Source organism: Yarrowia lipolytica, chromosome 1D (genome assembly GCF_001761485.1).
Source record: "Yarrowia lipolytica chromosome 1D, complete sequence".
NCBI lineage: Eukaryota > Fungi > Ascomycota > Dipodascomycetes > Dipodascales > Yarrowia > Yarrowia lipolytica.
The window spans coordinates 829,908-846,578 of NC_090773.1; the positions used below are offsets into that span (position 1 = coordinate 829,908).

The window sequence follows — 16,671 nt, forward strand, 5'->3', positions numbered from 1 at the left end:
GCATATTTGTAGTGATTTTCCCTCTGTTAGTCGTCGGTTCTCGCTTGTTCGCACGCCATTGGTCCGTAACAGCCCCTCGTATCAACTCCACCATTTCTGTAGCAACCGCTTGGTATAGGCGTCTAGTCATCTGTAATCTGGAACGCGTTTAATTGCATATTAATGGAGTTGTTTGATAAAGGGCAGAAGGTAGCGGTGCTCTTCGGGGCAGCTTTCGTATCGTATTCACTGTAGTAGCTGTATAATGCTGCATTGGAGAGATGTAGCTTGACTTCAGAGACTCGCAGTTTCCATTAGTATCTGTATTTGTTGAATAAAATAAACTTTTATATAACAAATACATCATTTGTTCGACAACCAGGCTCTTCTCTCTACCAAAGAGACTCAAGCAGAGTCTCCGCACCCTATAAGCAGTGGAGGATTCGACTGAGCACGCCATCCGGTTGACCAAATTCAGCTGAGTGAACGTGTTCCTCAGAAGGGAAACCACCAGTAATTTTTGTCACCCTTGTCAAGGTTTTCCAACCAACCGTGAACTATCTTTCGTCATGTCGTTTAGTAGAATACTCGTGTCCTGATAGTCTCCTAATCTCACCATGTTCGAAGCCACCAATACGAGCATTCGCGCCACAATTCTTTTTATGTACGTACAGGTCTGGTCTTTTGCAGGTACACAACAGACCACATGACTCAGCTCGTCTCGTGGAGTCTTTACCCGGAAGGTCCAGTTGACCCGGGCTGGCTGGATGAAACTTTTCCGGACCGCGCATTATCGCTGTACTACTACCTCAGACCCAAGACAGCCCACCGCCGGAGTCGTACCTGATGATGGCGTGGCTGGCGAAGGGGGATATTATTTGACGGTATTATTCGGGGTTGCGGATGTGCTGATTTGACCCAGGTGATATTATGACCCATCATTTCGGTCGTGGGCTGGGTCCTGCGGTTGTGTCCAATATAATATATATCGTATAATTACACTAATTATTAATTATTGTACAGCGTTTGAACTTGCTGTACATAGTGTACTTGTACCGATGGAATTCCACCCCAGATTGTGTTTGCGAGGGAACCTGACTTTTTGTGTCTGTCCAAGTCTGTTTGCGCGCTCGTTTTCGTGTCTGTGCGCGTGTCGGCAGCTCTTTTACCTCCTTTTTCAGCCTTACTATTTACATGTGCCTGTTCCAACCTCGTGATAATGCACCAGGTGCCGTTCTAAGGTTGGGGCTGGCAAACCTAGACCAGCCCGGTGGGAAAGAGAGGCCACAACAGGCACGGCTAACAGGGGGCGAAGGAGTAGAGCTGGAGAGAAGATTTGTGGGGGTAAAATGGAGCTCTTGACCTCTTGAACACACTGGCGTTTTCAGATTGACCATATGTTGGGTTCGGGGCCAATCAGCAGCACCCCTCTCCGCGTTCCCTCCACCGTCGTTTTCGGCTGGTTTGAGTTTAATTTGGGTCCCACACGACATTATTATTTCGGTCCACAGTGTGTCACCTCTGACGCCAACAAAGGCCTACCACCGTGCCAGACAAAGAAGACCCATCCGCGATAATGTGGTGTGGTGCAGATGTCTACCCCGCTAGCACCCCTCTAAATAATATGGGCCCCAGACAAACCAGGTACCAGCCCCGATCCGCAGATATATAATGGCGTGGGGACGGTGAGTGGACTCTTCATTCGACACTCGATCTCATCTCAGAGACACCCAGACCCTCAAGTCAATCTCTTCAACTCCTGGTACTATCTACAAGACTAGTGCCCAACCGCGCCTCCTTGATCAAATCAGGCTTCCCCAACCACCACCACCGCTCCACCAACACGTCGTCCGCATACGCCCCTAAAGTCGAGTTTTCTTCATTCAAACTCGCCCCAATCATGGTTTCCCTCAACATTGTCAAGGTCAAGTCTCTGGCCACCACCAACCTGCTGATTCTCATCTTCAGACTCGTCCAGTTCTTCTTTGCTGGCGTGGTCTGTGGAATCGTCGCCTGGTACATCCACCAGCAAACCACCCCCACCGGATCAGCCTCGTCTCCGTATGTCTTTTCCATCATTGTCGCCATCGCCACTATCCTCACCCAGTTCATCTACTGCATCGACTTCTCCCACAGACTGGTTTTCCTTTGGGACCTGGTGCTGGGATACACCTGGATCATGGCTTTCGTGTGGTTGCTGGACTCCTCCAGACCTCTTCCCTGCGGCTGGTCGGCCTTTGACCCCTTTGGAAACGCCGGCTGTGGCAAGATCCGAGGAGTTCTCATCTTCCAGATTGTTCTAGCTTGCATGTGGATCATCACTGCCATTGTTGGTTTCGTCGCTTTGATTCAACATAAGCGACGATCTAAGATCATCGGCTAAGATGTGACAACCTCGACTCCTTCATCGGCCAAAGAATACCTTCTTCTGACTCTCTCGCATCCCCTTCTCCTTCTCCTCCAATCCAGACCTCGCATTCATTCTGGATCGGGATCTTCCTTTCATCCTGTTTCAGGCCAGGCTCCCGCCTATAAAATACTTGCATATACTTAATGATTATTTATGACTTTCCTTAGAGCAGAAGCAAGTACAACTTGTGGATACAGACTTGTAGAAACAGTACAAGTACTTGTACTTATACTTGTACAACTCATCTTTTTTCGCCCACATCAACCACCCAAAGTTGAGTTGCGACAGCTAAAGAGGAGTCGTATAGTGAGGAGTTACAAGTACAAGTAGGAGACGCATGTTCAGATATCTGAGAATTCAAAGATGGAAAAATTGAGAATCGTTGCAGATACGAAACGCTCTACTAGTACCTGTACAAGTAGCCATATACACACATATTATACTCGATCGACTTCCCCAAATACTCTTTCCTACTTCGATATTCACTTGAGACTATTAGTAATCAACTTCGAAAGGAACCCAAACGAGTCAAATATTGACGCAATGGCACCAGAAACTGCTCCATTGGAACCGTTGTAGTCGATTCACCCATTTTACGAGATCTCAGCGTTCTCCAGCCCCAACTGTGACATTAATTGCCAATATACAATATAGATACGTATTGTACTCGTCCTCGTACTTTACGAAGATTGTGTGAAGGTACACTTTTACAGTCTCTCAATAGATCTACAATCTCACTCAGTCATAACTTACTCGGTCTATTGTCTATAAGCGCTCTAAGCACAGTCTATCGATGGTATTTCTACCGGTGGTATTAGTAATCTTGATGCGTGTTGGATGTGTTAGTGAGTAGAGCGCGGATCGGAGTTGAGCCAGATCACAAACGCTCCGCATTAGTGTCTAATCTCATCTCTCGGATCCGTCCAGAGTGCCTCGCATTCTTCACTCCTTCTTCTGGACAGCACACATGACACTATCTCTCTCAGCAGCGGCCCACTTGACCTTGTCAAGAATGACGCTCTCCTTTGGCGAGACCTCGAGGCCGGCTCGACCCAGGAAAACGGGTCCCACAGTCACTACAAGCGAATCAAAGGCTCCCACCTCAAGCATGCTCTCAATGACATGTGCGCCTCCCTCGACCATGATGCTCTTGAGTCCACAGTCGTTGTGCAGAGCGTCGAAGATGGACTTCCAGGAAAAGTCGTCCAGCATGAGAACCTTTCCTCCAAAGTCCTCAATGCCCTTCTTCTTGAACTTTTTGGCGGTGTCAATCTCGTAGCCGCTCTTGGTTACCACAATGGGCGCCTTGTAGCCGTTGTGGGCGGCGTTGCAGGCCAGCTTGGTGGCCTTGAACTCCCATCGGAACTGGGGGTCCAGAATGATGGGCTGGGGGGACTGCTCTTGCAGCTTGTAGTCCTCATCGGTGAAGCTCTTGCAGTGCAGCCCGGGGTTGTCAATGATGGCAGTCTGGACTCCGACCAGGATACCGTCGTGGTGAGCTCGCAGCCAGTGCGTCATCCGCTTGGTCTCCTCGGACGAAATGGTGGTTCGCTCGTCTCGCTTGGCGGCAATTCGAGAGTCCAGCGATTGTGCGTATGTCAGAGTAACGTGGTTCTCGCCCTTAGGAGGCAGGTACGGCGTCAGGGTCTGCTTGAGGTTGGCAGAAACGGGAATGTGGGCGTCGATGTCGGACATTGTAAATTGGTGACAAAAAGTTTGGTTTCGAGAGCGGAAACAACGGCGTACCAAGTCTTATATATCGGATAGAAATGGTGTTAAGGCCTCTGATGTATGTACGAATGGGCCGGTCAAAAATGTGCGCCACTGCTATAATTTTAAGCTTGCATCACAGACGCTTCTCGACGGTTAGTTGCTGTGTTTTCGATACCCATCGAGGGGGCGTTGGAGTGGAGATTTTCAACCGAAAATGGTTTTAATCGAGTTTTACGGGTCCAAATGAGCCAGATTCCGACTTCCAGCTGTCCTCCGACCCTCGCATCACCGTCTTCGAGACCTCCCAAATTATCCACTCTTCCCTGCGAAACCCAAACTTACCAGACATGTATGGTATGACGTCATATAACGGAAAGGCGAAATATCCGGCAATCTACGGATCCTCGGGTAATACATGTGGTTTCATTTGACCATGTTCAAAAACAACATTTGTTTTGTGCAGCGAGACTCAGAGTTGCAAACACGGTTATCTCTCGTTCCCGTAACCAACTCCACCGCCCACCATACAACAACCCAAGGGAGAGAGTGTATTGCCTACGGACATGTTATAAAGTGGAGGCTGTGTACGCGATACGTGTGCCCAGGGCCCAGCGGTACTCGCTGGCTTGACCCACGAGTCCCTGGACCAACTGCTTTTCTCACTCGTATGTCTCACACTCGGAATATCCCTCACAGCAGGTACCGACGTGGTAGCAATGTGCTCAACGGCTTAATAGACACATACATATGGGCTCAGCGGAGTCTGTGGCAACAGAGAGGGGGTTTACAAACCTCTGGACTTTCTGTTTAAGAGCCACCTACTGTTATTGACAACGTGTATGTCTCTCTTTGTTATCTTTCAGAAACACGGCATCCCTTCTTACGTATGTACAAGCACATTCACCCTCTGTACACAGCTCTCTTCAGGTGCAAGACGTAATCGTGCATATCTACGGACTCCGCAATACGAGTTATTTCCGGTCACAGAAGCTATACGAAAAGCACGGGCACATATCGGACGTTCAAGGAGGTGGAATTCGCATTCCAGTCTTTCACCATGCCTGGGTACCGATACTTACCCGAGTCTTATAGCACAGACCAACCCAGCACCAGTCCACTCAGCACTCCATCACCAACGGCGTCAACATTGCATGTTATCATCCAGCATACCTCGAACAAGTGTGATATAGCACGAGAGGCTGTACTGTAGTGTGCGAGCGTAGGTACTGATGAGAAAAAACCACACACTATAGACACAGTGGACTTGTAGCGGTACATGGCTACATTCCCAACTCTCCCCACCCCCCCGTACTAATGCTCGTACTCGTACTGGTCATGTCTCGGAAAAAACAGACCCTATCAACAGTCGCGTTTGGTCACTTTCTGAAACACGCAAGTCCTGCCGCCACGGCCGCTTTGAGCCCAGCCAAACTTCTCCTTGGTCCGTCTTTTTCCGTCCATCCACCGCCGGAAATAACATGTCTCACTTTCAGACGGCTTTGACTCGCCCTGGCTCACTTTGGCGCTCACAGACGGCAACGATCAACGGCGGTCCAAACTCTCGGAACCTAGGAAACCCTGCAGGAGACGCCCGATATGCCGATTCTAAGCATGTGTTGGCCACTTGAAAGGCAGCTAATTGTAAGGAGGCGGACTGATATCGAGCGGACCGGGAGAAATGTGTTGATTAAGATCAAGTCTGGCACTTGTATTTTTAGACTGGACTCCCAAAAATTTCAGAAAAAAAGGCAAAAAAAAAAGGTGGAATGAAAAAAGTTGTGTTACTCGTAATCTGTACCAACTTGTGGACAACTCTGAAGAGGTCAAGACTCATAACCGTAGGTTCGATTCCCACTTGCACATATTTATATATTACGTAATCTTCCCGAATTGTTCAAAATATTGGCCAATCCTCTCAGATTGCATTTCTAACGTGGCCAATATTTTTACTTTTCATTTACAAGAATCGATCCCTCTCTAGTCCCCCTCTCCACAAATCGCCACCACAGTGGCAATAAGCTCTATCGCCAACATGGTTGTCCAACATCACTCATCTACCACCACCTCACCTCACTACTACACAATACAAACGACAATGACGGTGCAGGAGAACGTCAACCAGGAGCCTATCGAGCACCGATTCAACCCCTACGGCGGTGAGTATCACGTGATGGATTGGTGGACCAAAGTTGCCACCGAGAGCGACATGGAAGCAGACCGGAAAGACCCAAATGGATACTCATCAATCTGTCGGGACGATGATGAAAAGGAGCACAGTCAGGTCAATCATGCGGCGAGTGGGTTTGGTGATAAGGATTCTATGACGTGTTTTGTTTCGCTAGACTATGTTTGTCTTGTCATGTGGTTTTCAAGGATATCATCCATATTGAGCACACAATCCCGATTGGGGTGCGAATGGCTTGTGTGGAACCAATCGTCGACCCACAGTAGGTCGACGACACAGGGGGAGACGGATGCAACGTTGTTATGTTCTGATTCAATGCCACCACACTACTCCCAGTCACCATGAGATGAGACACAAGATACTCATCATCGAAAGTCCTCTGGAATCGTATGTTGTTGTGGTTTTCTTCTCTGACGTGACATACCATTTCATCATTGCCCGTCTGCCCTTCTGGGGAGTCATATGATGTCCGCCCGTGACTCACGGCTATGCGCGGCCGTTTACTAGCTGCCAATTACTAACGTAGACAACGGAGGAACCGTACTCGGAATCGCAGGAGACGATTTCGCCCTGCTGGCCGGCGATACCCGAAATACAACCGGCTACTCCATCAACTCGCGGTACCAACCCAAGGTGTTTGACGTCGGAGACAACATTCTGGTGACCGCCAACGGCTTTTCCGCCGACGGTGACGCCCTCATCGAGAACATCAAGCAGCACGTCGAGCTGTACCACTACCAGAACAACAAGCCCCTCAAGGTGCAGTCGTGTGCGCGAGCCATCCAGCACATGCTCTACAACAAGCGGTTCTTCCCCTACTACGTGCACACCATCATTGCTGGTCTGGACGAGGAGGGAAAGGGCGCCGTGTACTCGTATGACCCTGTAGGATCGTATGAGCGGGAGTTCTGCCGAGCTGGAGGCTCTGCTGCCTCGCTGGTCATGCCCTTCCTCGACAGTCAGGTCAACAAGAAGAATCAGCAGGTGGAGAACCCACCACCATTGACTCTGGAGGAGGCTCTCAAGGTGGTCAAGGACGCCTTTTCGTCTGCTACCGAGCGACACATTCATGTTGGTGACGGTCTGGAGATTCTCATTGTCACCAAGGAGGGCGTTCGAAAGGAGTTTTTCCCTCTCAAGCGGGATTAATAGTAATGCATGTATGATTGATATTAACGAGTACAAGTAGGTCTACGGTGATTTGAAGAAGCACATGAGGTTCTTTCTCACATAACGTTTCACTGATTTGACTATATGACCGGTGTGTGCATGGCAGTCCGGTGACGGTCCTAAGACCATTACTCTGGCAGTCTCTACCTGTCTTTTCCTTGCTCTTGCAGCAGCTCTATTTTAACCCATTGCCTCTAATTAAACAGGCAGCTCAAACTTCTCGCCATTGAGGACCTTGACGTAGTAGACGTAGAAGAAGTCCGAGTAGATGACAGTCTGGATGATGCCTCCAATGAAGGCCACCAGGTTGGTCTTGTCCTCGGTCCAGAAACGGTAGATCCAGTTGAGAATGTACAGCGCTCGGTAGACTCCCAGGGCGGCAATGTAGTGGATGGTGAGGTTTTCGGCCTGGCCGGTTCGCTGCAGCATGAACAGCTGGGGCAGGATGGCGGTGCACTCCAGCCACACAGAAAAGGACCACAGAATGTCCAGAAACGTGTATCCGTCATTGAAGATGAGCGACATGACCACCGCCGGGCCCACCAGGTACTCGACCTTGAAAGTGTCAATGTGCCTGTTGGTCTGTTCGTTGGAGTACTTTTGTGTCATGAGGTAGATGGTGTAGATGGACGTGCCCAGGTAAAGCAGCTTCATCAGCACGTTGTAGTATCGGCCTGCCCGCACGTCCGAGAAGACAAACAGGTCCATGTAACGGGCCACAAACACCGCCAGGTACAGCGCCTGGGTTTTGAGCGACAGGCCACTGGTCGACTTGCGCGTTCGGATTGTGTGAATCAGAATGAAGATGGAGGCCACGTGGGCCATGTCACCGGCCAGACGGAAGATGTTCATCGTGGAGGCGTGATTGCGGATGTCGTTGCGGTTGTAGTTGCACTTGGAGAGAGATGTTGCACTGGTGCCGGAGCTTATGCAAGCTCTCTATATCGGTTGCCTGCAGACCGAGATGTGTGACGTGTTACACCCAAGCCCATAGAGTCTATTTTCTATGCAGGGAGAAACGTGACTAAGTGAGCGTGAGCGTGAGCGTGAACGTGTCACAGAGATGTAGAGTAGAACAGTCGACAACAAGGGTTGAATGTGGGAAATAAGAATGACGGAAAAGTGGGAGGGGGAAATACCCCTTTATATATCCACCTAGCCCGTTTGTGTCACCATGACTGGACACGTCACCTACATAGTAGGCACGCGATGAGTGAAACTTTCGGCAACGGTCTAACGGTCTGAAAAGAGGTTTGGGGACGCGGTAGAAATAGGTGAGAAGCGCCAGGGGACTCAAGGAAGACGACCGCTGGGCAACTGGGTCTCTCCAAGCCCAAGGTGTGTCCATTGAGTGGCTGAGACGTCAGTTCTGGTCTGTATCTTCCGTGATCATCTCGGTTTCTTATTATGAGTACAACTCCATCAAGGTTAGTCAGAGTGAACATCCGAGGGTACAGTACATACCGGTAGATTCGCGGCATCATGAGCTTTCGATTCGTGTGCCCAACCATGTCGGTGTGAAGATACAATGAAATGATAAGCTGGTACGTCAAGGACGAGTCTATAAACATGTTTGTAATAAATTAATTCATCTAGAAGTTGCAGCCATTGATGAGGGAGCAGTGTGGGTCGCATCAGCATGTGCTTGGTGTATCAGAGATGACGATGGGCAAGAGTCGCAAGTATTGGATGCTTTATTCGAACCAACGAGTTCTAGAGAGTAATACTTGCAAGTGACAGATGGACTCTGTACTGATACCGCACTTTTGGACCCTCGAGAGGAAGAGTTGATAGTGAGTCGCCAGTTGAAGACAGAGGACATTAAGTACCACATTCTCCAGGGGGAGACCAATACAATACCAACTTGAAATGCTGCTCCAAAAACCTCACCTCTGTCTCTTCCTGCTGGTATCCTGTTCCTTCAAACTCTTGTGCATGATTCGTCCCTTCTGACCGACATTCTTGCCCAGCAGACTCTGAGGAACATTGGTCTTATCCACATAATCATCCTGCAACGGTCCAGAGAGGTCTCGTTTGAGAATGTCCTGTTCCTGGTAGAAAGCTCCCTTGGGTTTGCCTTTCTTGTCGTCCCCGCGGGCTTCCCAATGGTTACTACCATCTCCAGAGGGCTCATTTTGCTCCCCCGCTTCCTCCTTGCGATCCTCCCGTGCAAGAGCCTCTTCCCGGGAAATGAGCTCCTGTCTATCTCGATCCAGACGGGCCTTTTCTCGAGCTTTCCAGTCCTCCAGCTCCTTCTCCACGTCCTGATCGTCCGTATCGTCCACCCCGCCAAACTCGGCGGCATTCTCCTCTTCGTACAACGCTCTCTGGGCCTCTTGCTCGGCCCTGATCCGCTTCTCAATGTACTCCAGCGTTTTGGTCGAGTCATCCTTCCCCATAATCTTGGGCACTTTTGTAGAAACCCCCGCTCCGCGTTTGCTCTTGGGGATGAATTTCGGTCGAACAAACGTCTTGGGCACGTCGTCTTCCGACTCGGATTCAGATCCACTCTCTTCCGAGGCCTCTTCTTCCTCGGATCCACTCTCACCACTCTCTTCGTCATCTGGCCTCCTCTCTAGCGTTTCATATCCCTGGACCGGTTTGCGCTGGCCCCGCTGCTCACCGACTATGCGGTCCACAACCGCGTGACTTGTTTGCGCCTGAGGAACCGACGATCTCGCGGGCTTTGGAGGCCTTGCTTGTGCCACATGAACATTTCTGTTAACCGGAGGAACCACCTCTTCCTGAACTTCGCGATCCTTCTGAAGTTCGTTTTCGCTGCCGCTACCGCTACCGCTGTCGCTGCCACTGTCGCTGCCACTGTCGCTGCCACTGTCGCTGTCGCTGACGTCCTTTGGCCGGCCCACAAAGTGCCGTTTGATGGCCATGGGTGTGTTTGTGGTGATGGTAAGAATTTCTCAGGCTTTTTTTTTGTGCATATTGGAGATATTCTTTTTTTTAGATTCTTCAACTAAAATGGCCGTTAGAGTTAGTTGAATTTTATTGAACGTTCAAAGCACACTTGAAGCCTCGTCTAAAACACGAGATATAAATGCCAAAAATTTGAAAATCGAAATGTGCACTCTCTACACAGATGCAAACACACAGTCTACTTTTCAGCGTATTCCACAAAAAAACGCCAAAACTAGAGACCCAAAACTGACTAAACAAGGCCCGTTGTAACTGGGATTTATTTAAGGTAGGCAAAGGAGGAATGAAAAGTCGGCCCAGAGCGCTGTATTCGAACATTTATGCAATTTTGACACTTCAAACCAACTATTTAGACACCAACAATTCATCCAATGTACTCACTTTCTCCACAGCTGCTCCACAGCCAGAGATAGATGGCTTCTCCCTCCCAGCTCCTAACCCCCATTTACACTTTTGTCAATGGCAGCACTCCAACATGCATACTACAGATCATCGCACCAGAACCCATCATCTACAACGCAACTGCCACAATGTCAAAGGGACCCAACGCCAACGCGGACTTCCAGAACCAGTACAACGCCTTCAAGGAGTCGCTGCAGCAGCTCAGCAGAAAGATTGGCGAGATCGAGGGCGAAAGCGAGGAGCACAAGTGAGTATGGAGGAGACGATCTAAAGGCATACGAGAATGGAGTGGAATGCCGTTCTGGATGTGAAGGGAATGGGACTGGAGCAGATGTTGATTCATTCTGCGACTCTACAGAGAACAAGTCTTTCTATTCGCTTTTGATGGGGAATGTCCTACACCAGGTGTATTCTCGTGTGATGAAGCCTATGATTGTGGGTACAGACCATCTCTTGTTAGTGACGTGTGGTTCAAACGTCGTGATACCTATTTGGTTGGATACACACATGTCCGACAAAAAAATCGTGCACATTCAAAGTGCGGAGGCGCTGACTATATCCACCACCGTGTAAGATGACCCCTTTCTCAAAGCACGAGTCGTCGCATGCGACTCTATGTCAAGGCATATCGCTCTTCTGGATGCCGCACGTTATTCACTGCTACCAACCAACCCTACTGTACTCCTGATCTACCAGTTGCTTCAGCCACATTCACGTCCAGCAGGCAACATAACACCAGCTCGACATTCTGACCTCTCCCATATCGGTTACCGCAACTCCATACTAACCCAGACTCGTTCTCGAAACGCTGCAACCCATGGCCGACGACCGAAAATGCTTCCGTATGATCGGCGGCGTCATTGTGGAGAAAAACGTCAAGGACGTGCAGAAGGACCTGGAGACCAACTTTGAGCAGCTAAAAAAGGTGACGGACCAGCTCATGCAGCAGTACGCTAAGGTCCAGAAGGAAATGAAGGACTGGCAGGTCAAGAACAACGTCAAGGTTGTTCAGCAGTAGGGATTACACAACAAAAGGAATGAATTATATGAATACAAACAGATTTTCACATGTAGCGTACTGTAACTACCCTACCCACCTGCGACGGTCTACAAACCCATAGCTCTATCATATCTATTTTACTAACCAATCCTATCTGGGTCCACCAGTCAAGTACTCGCACAGTAGACCACTCGCTAACGCCACAATTGCTGTTCATCTACTGCTTGTGAACAGCCTCCTTGTCAGCCTTACCTACAAACAGGTAAAAGACGACAAACAAAAACCACGCAATCACCACCATGACTGCAGACGTGAGGTACACCCACGAGTTGGTAATCTCCCAACTTCGGGGCCACTCGTCGTTGGCAGTGTGTCGGATGGTTGCCCGGGTCTTCTCCTCAATGAAGGTGTAACCGGGACGCTTGTAATCCAGGTTGAAGGTGAAGACACCGTGCTGGTCGGGAATTTTGAAGGTGGTGGAGTAGATGGCACTGAAGTTGGTGGTGCCGGTCTGCTCGAGCGTCAGCCGGTAGTAGGGGTTCAGCATGGTGAACTCGATCTGCACGTCGTCGGCAATGAACGGCACCCAGTCCTCCTTGACATTGTCCCACTCAGTGAGTGCCACGGAGTAGGTGATGTCCTCGTTGACCTTGTAGATCTTTTCGTTGAGCACGTCGGGGGTGGCGGCGAGGTTGTGTCGAATGTACTCGGGCGAGATGACATTCTTGGCCACAGACACCCACTCAACCACGTCCTTCATGAACTGTCGGTTGCCGGGGTGTGCGGTGTACTGCTCGTTGGTCATGATATCACCGCCGACCCAGGCAAACCGTGCATTGTTCTTGCCCTGGAAGCCCACAGCGGGGAAGCCCTGCGAGCCGGTGATCCAGGGAGTGCCCATGGTGCCTGCATTCTCCTCGTCCTCCTCGTCCTCCTTGTAGTCGTAGACGTAAGAGGTGGAGGGTGCGGTCAGCAGGGGAACCAGCTGGGGGTTGTTGCTGAGGTAGGCAGCCGAGCCGGAGTAGACCACGTTCTCAGCACTGCTGATGACCGAATTGACGGTGTCCAGGGTCAGAGAGTCGTGGTTGGGGCCGGTCTCACCGAAATGGTCCACCAGCTTGTGGAACTTGGGGGCCATGCTGATGCCCATCTCCTGAGCAAAGTCCCGGATGGACTCGGGAGTGTGTTCGGGGGAGGTGATGGACAGAATGTGGCCGCCCTTGTTGAAGAACTCGAGGAGTTTTCGGGACGTCAGGGCCGGCCCGAGAGCTGAGTTAATATTGATGAATGCGGAATTGGGTTTGTGTCGAGACGGAGATTGATCCCCGTGGACAACGTGACAGATGAAGAGCGTGTACTTCGGGTCCAATGGAGCTTCCAAGGGCAATTATTGTCCCATTGAAGAGAGACATTGTGGGGATGTCTTGTGATTAATAGGAATGCCAATCGACCAGACAGTGAGCGTTTGTGGCAATTGTAGACAACCAGAGGATCCTGTGGCAGTCAGATGATCCTTTGGTTCAATTCACTTCAACTGCGATCAAGTTCAGATGCCATTCCTGACTGATACCTCCATCTCTCTCTTGTCGCCGTTGCTTTACCGACAGCTGATTCATGTCCGAGTGGCGTTGCTTCCACCACTCACTGAATCGTCTTACCTCAACACATGTCACAATGACTACTCCACTGTGACCACTCCACTATGACCACTCCACTATGACCACTCCACTGTAACCACTACCACCTCATTACCACCGCCACCTCATACCTAGCTACTCACACTTGACCTGGGGAGGAAACAGAATGACCATGTCGTACGCCTGGTACCCGTACGTGAACAGATCAAACGACTTGTCCTTAACGTCGATCACGGTGACCGTGTCGAGCAGATGTTCGGCGTCGTCGAAAAACTGCGAGTACTGCGCGAGATCGGTGTTTTTGTCGACAATGACTGCAGTTCGGGCCTCCACGGGCGGCTTGGCCGCCACCAGCCCGGCCATGGCCAGCACAAGAGTCCTCACGAAAAGCATTGTTGGAGATGTGTTGTGTAGTGCGGTCGAGTTAGTGTCGTGTCCAGAAGACAAGTGGAACTCAAATCGGGTCCAGACACGTGAGAAGGGGGACACCTGGAGGTTTCGATTTTGGCGAAATGGGCGAATAATCTGGTGAAATGGGCCGCGTCGTATCACATGACCTATTCTTTTGCCCATTGGCGCGTTCTTTTTTCGCCGTTCGTTGTTCGCCATTCCGAGGCTGCTTAGTAAACACGGCTTAGTAACCTCAAGATGTCAACCTTATGCAGTTGGTGCCATGTCGAGTACTGTACAGTACCTGATCAGATACGAACCAGCGTCGCAGATCAGATTATTGGTCATCACAGTTGACAATGACGACGGAAAATGACCCTAACGCCGGCTCCGGCTCCCGCACGGACCCCAACTCAGGTGCTGCCGAACCCACCTCCGAGACGGACTTCTACACCACGTACAAGGATCTGACGGAGGCGGAGAAACAGGCGGACGACCTGGAACGCAAGCTCAAGGAGCTGGACGAGAAGATGGATGCGATCCTCGAGTCGCAGGACCTCAAAGATCTGCAGCAGTTCATTGAGCAGAACAAGTCGACCTTTGACTCGATGCAGAAGGATGTGGACGACCTGTCCCAGCAGGTCGACGAGACGGACTTGGGGGAGGTCAAAGAGGCAGGGGAGAAGGCGAACGATGGAGACAAGGCGGAGGATGGTAAAGTTGATTCGACCGCTGGGCAGGAAGAGTAGAGTACCGACTCGACCTCACCGCCGAGACTCCATCATTGAGACTCAATCATTGAGACTCAACCACTGCGATTCCGAAGAGTACCTCCTCTGTAGATTAATTTATTATCATTGTGGCTGGGTTGCAAGTCGTAGCAACAAGAGATACCTTGACAAGGCGGAAGAGTTGGAGTCTGGGATGGTCTATGGAGACAGTGGAATCTTTCCAACCATGTCTCCAAGACGGTTGGTTTGGAATCTACCAATTCATGACAATTGTGAGTAACCACTGCCCAATTCTGTCCAATTCTGCCCAGGCCCAAATCCCATCAAGCCTGTCAACTCCTCTACAACTCTTCTACAACACCCACTACAACGACTCCAAAAATCAAACTGTGAGAAAACCGGCGACTCGTGGACTGTTCTTCCAGCTCCATTGTACTCTCCGAGTCGGAGAGTTCATTTTGGTCTATTCGAATTTTCTCCAGCGTCTCTTCCGACAATTCTGGGCCAGTAAGACTTACTCCGTTACGACTGCTAAAAGAACACATTAATTGAATACAAACGCGAGAGAAGTGAAGTTGGAGACCGTGAGAATCATTTGGTCTTCTCCAGCTACAGTTCGACGGCTAGAAAAGAAGACAAAGGGCGAGGGCAGCAGCAACAAGACCTGAGGCTGTGGACTTGACAGAAGCCGGGTTGGCCTGAGCGGGAGGGGTGTTTGAGGTACTGTTGGCGTTGCCATTGTTGGGGTTGCCGGGGCTGGCGTTTCCGCCGTTTGCTCCTCCGCTCTGAGGAGGCTGTCCGTTCCATCCGGGGCATTGGGCGCAGGGGTGGGAGGAGCCGGTTCCAGAGCCGTTTGACCCAGAACCAGAACCAGGACCAGAACCAGAACCCGAGCCTGAACCAGCTCCAGCAGCTCCAGCAGCTCCAATGCCAGCAGCAGTTCCCGAGCCCGAACCTGAGCCAGAACCCGAGTCTCCAGCTGAAGGAGATTGCTGAGGAGAAGAGACGGAAGAAGGGTCTGAAGGAGAGCCAGAGCCAGAGCCAGCGCCAGAGCCAGAGTCAGAGCCAGAGCCAGAGCCTGAACTGTCGGATCCGTCGCCAGAACTACCTGTGGCAGAAGGCTGAGACTGAGACTGAGACTGAGACTGAGACTGAGACTGAGTCTGATCCTGTGTCTGATCCTGAGACTGATCCTGAGACTGGCCGTCTCCCTCTCCCTGACTCGAACCCGCCTGAACAGCTCGTAATTGGAACTCCTGGCCGCCCTGGCAGTCCGAATCGACCTCAACCGCCCAGCCGACCTGGTACGAGCACGCCTTGAGCTTTTTGCCGTCGATTTCGACCGAATAGTCGGAGTTGATTTTCACCTGAGAGCCGGAGTCGTCCGTCTTGACCGGACCCTGCTTGCTAAAGTCGAGTTTCTGGCCCGTGGCACTGGCAATGGCTCCATCTTTGAGCTGGAAAAAAGAGCCCTTGTTGTTGATATAGAGGGCGCCGTTGACGATGGATAGCGACGCAAAGTCAATGTCGGAGCCGTCCTTGATGGCCTGCAGACCAAAGGGCTGGTTAGGGTCAAAGTCGGCGGCAACTAGAGCCGAAAGTAGAGCCAGAGTGGTGGTGGAGAACTTCATGGTGAAAATGGGGGAAGAAAGAGTAACGAGATAGGTATGGAATAGTGCAAACGGTAGACTACAGGGGTATATATATAGCTGGAAGGGCGGCGGAGTAGAGGTAGGTGTAGACAGGCAGATTTTCAACCTCTGGAAGGTTCAACTGGGGGAGGAAGGTGGGGGTGGAGACAGAAGGACTCCACTGACGAAACCACAAGTGGATGAAAAATGGAGTCAATTTGATTCGCAAGTTGACCAGAAGCCTCCTACAGAGTCAACCAATCCATTTAATAACTGTAGATGGTGCTTTGATCACTCCAAACCCGGTTTTAACCGCTCATCTCCCTCTTCTCCTTCATTCAGAACAATGCTCTATAACTGTCAATATGCCTCCAATCAGGCAACTCCAAATCCTATAATTAGAACCCTGAGCCTTCCAAAAGTACGCAAACTGTCTGTTTACGACCCCGCGGGGCCACTGGCAAGTGATCTTCTCTCGAGCTGCCTACTTGG

The 16,671-nt window shown here is 50.6% G+C and overlaps 10 protein-coding genes across 10 annotated transcripts; 4 read left to right on the forward strand and 6 right to left on the reverse strand.

Annotated features, from left to right (window-relative positions):
• Positions 1-1,879: 1,879 nt before the first annotated feature.
• On the forward strand, positions 1,880-2,362 carry YALI1_D08317g (uncharacterized protein; the record flags this gene model as incomplete). Its single annotated transcript, XM_502487.3, has 1 exon — positions 1,880-2,362. One exon carries the CDS (start codon positions 1,880-1,882, stop codon positions 2,360-2,362), a length of 483 nt encoding a protein of 160 aa, XP_502487.1.
• Positions 2,363-2,383: 21 nt separating this feature from the next.
• YALI1_D08323g (uncharacterized protein) lies at positions 2,384-3,283 on the reverse strand (the record flags this gene model as incomplete). The annotated part of the gene is made up of 2 exons (XM_068282634.1): positions 2,384-2,486; positions 3,174-3,283. The coding sequence occupies 2 exons, from the start codon at positions 3,281-3,283 to the stop codon at positions 2,384-2,386; spliced, it is 213 nt and encodes a 70-aa protein (XP_068138735.1).
• A 48-nt stretch (positions 3,284-3,331) lies between these two features.
• On the reverse strand, positions 3,332-4,084 carry YALI1_D08339g (uncharacterized protein; the record flags this gene model as incomplete). Its single annotated transcript, XM_502488.3, has 1 exon — positions 3,332-4,084. One exon carries the CDS (start codon positions 4,082-4,084, stop codon positions 3,332-3,334), a length of 753 nt encoding a protein of 250 aa, XP_502488.1.
• A 2,050-nt stretch (positions 4,085-6,134) lies between these two features.
• On the forward strand, positions 6,135-7,436 carry YALI1_D08360g (uncharacterized protein; the record flags this gene model as incomplete). The annotated part of the gene is made up of 2 exons (XM_502489.4): positions 6,135-6,258; positions 6,814-7,436. The coding sequence occupies 2 exons, from the start codon at positions 6,135-6,137 to the stop codon at positions 7,434-7,436; spliced, it is 747 nt and encodes a 248-aa protein (XP_502489.4).
• A 219-nt stretch (positions 7,437-7,655) lies between these two features.
• Positions 7,656-8,309, reverse strand: YALI1_D08382g (uncharacterized protein; the record flags this gene model as incomplete). The annotated part of the gene is made up of 1 exon (XM_502490.3): positions 7,656-8,309. One exon carries the CDS (start codon positions 8,307-8,309, stop codon positions 7,656-7,658), a length of 654 nt encoding a protein of 217 aa, XP_502490.1.
• Positions 8,310-9,343: 1,034 nt separating this feature from the next.
• YALI1_D08402g (uncharacterized protein) lies at positions 9,344-10,345 on the reverse strand (the record flags this gene model as incomplete). Its single annotated transcript, XM_502491.1, has 1 exon — positions 9,344-10,345. One exon carries the CDS (start codon positions 10,343-10,345, stop codon positions 9,344-9,346), a length of 1,002 nt encoding a protein of 333 aa, XP_502491.1.
• Positions 10,346-10,918: 573 nt separating this feature from the next.
• YALI1_D08408g (uncharacterized protein) lies at positions 10,919-11,808 on the forward strand (the record flags this gene model as incomplete). Its single annotated transcript, XM_002143012.3, has 2 exons — positions 10,919-11,037; positions 11,583-11,808. The coding sequence occupies 2 exons, from the start codon at positions 10,919-10,921 to the stop codon at positions 11,806-11,808; spliced, it is 345 nt and encodes a 114-aa protein (XP_002143048.1).
• A 199-nt stretch (positions 11,809-12,007) lies between these two features.
• On the reverse strand, positions 12,008-14,036 carry YALI1_D08429g (uncharacterized protein; the record flags this gene model as incomplete). The annotated part of the gene is made up of 2 exons (XM_502492.3): positions 12,008-13,059; positions 13,571-14,036. The coding sequence occupies 2 exons, from the start codon at positions 14,034-14,036 to the stop codon at positions 12,008-12,010; spliced, it is 1,518 nt and encodes a 505-aa protein (XP_502492.3).
• A 140-nt stretch (positions 14,037-14,176) lies between these two features.
• YALI1_D08440g (uncharacterized protein) lies at positions 14,177-14,566 on the forward strand (the record flags this gene model as incomplete). Its single annotated transcript, XM_502493.4, has 1 exon — positions 14,177-14,566. The coding sequence occupies one exon, from the start codon at positions 14,177-14,179 to the stop codon at positions 14,564-14,566; it is 390 nt and encodes a 129-aa protein (XP_502493.2).
• A 605-nt stretch (positions 14,567-15,171) lies between these two features.
• Positions 15,172-16,179, reverse strand: YALI1_D08460g (uncharacterized protein; the record flags this gene model as incomplete). The annotated part of the gene is made up of 1 exon (XM_502494.2): positions 15,172-16,179. The coding sequence occupies one exon, from the start codon at positions 16,177-16,179 to the stop codon at positions 15,172-15,174; it is 1,008 nt and encodes a 335-aa protein (XP_502494.2).
• Between the last annotated feature and the right edge of the window lie 492 nt (positions 16,180-16,671).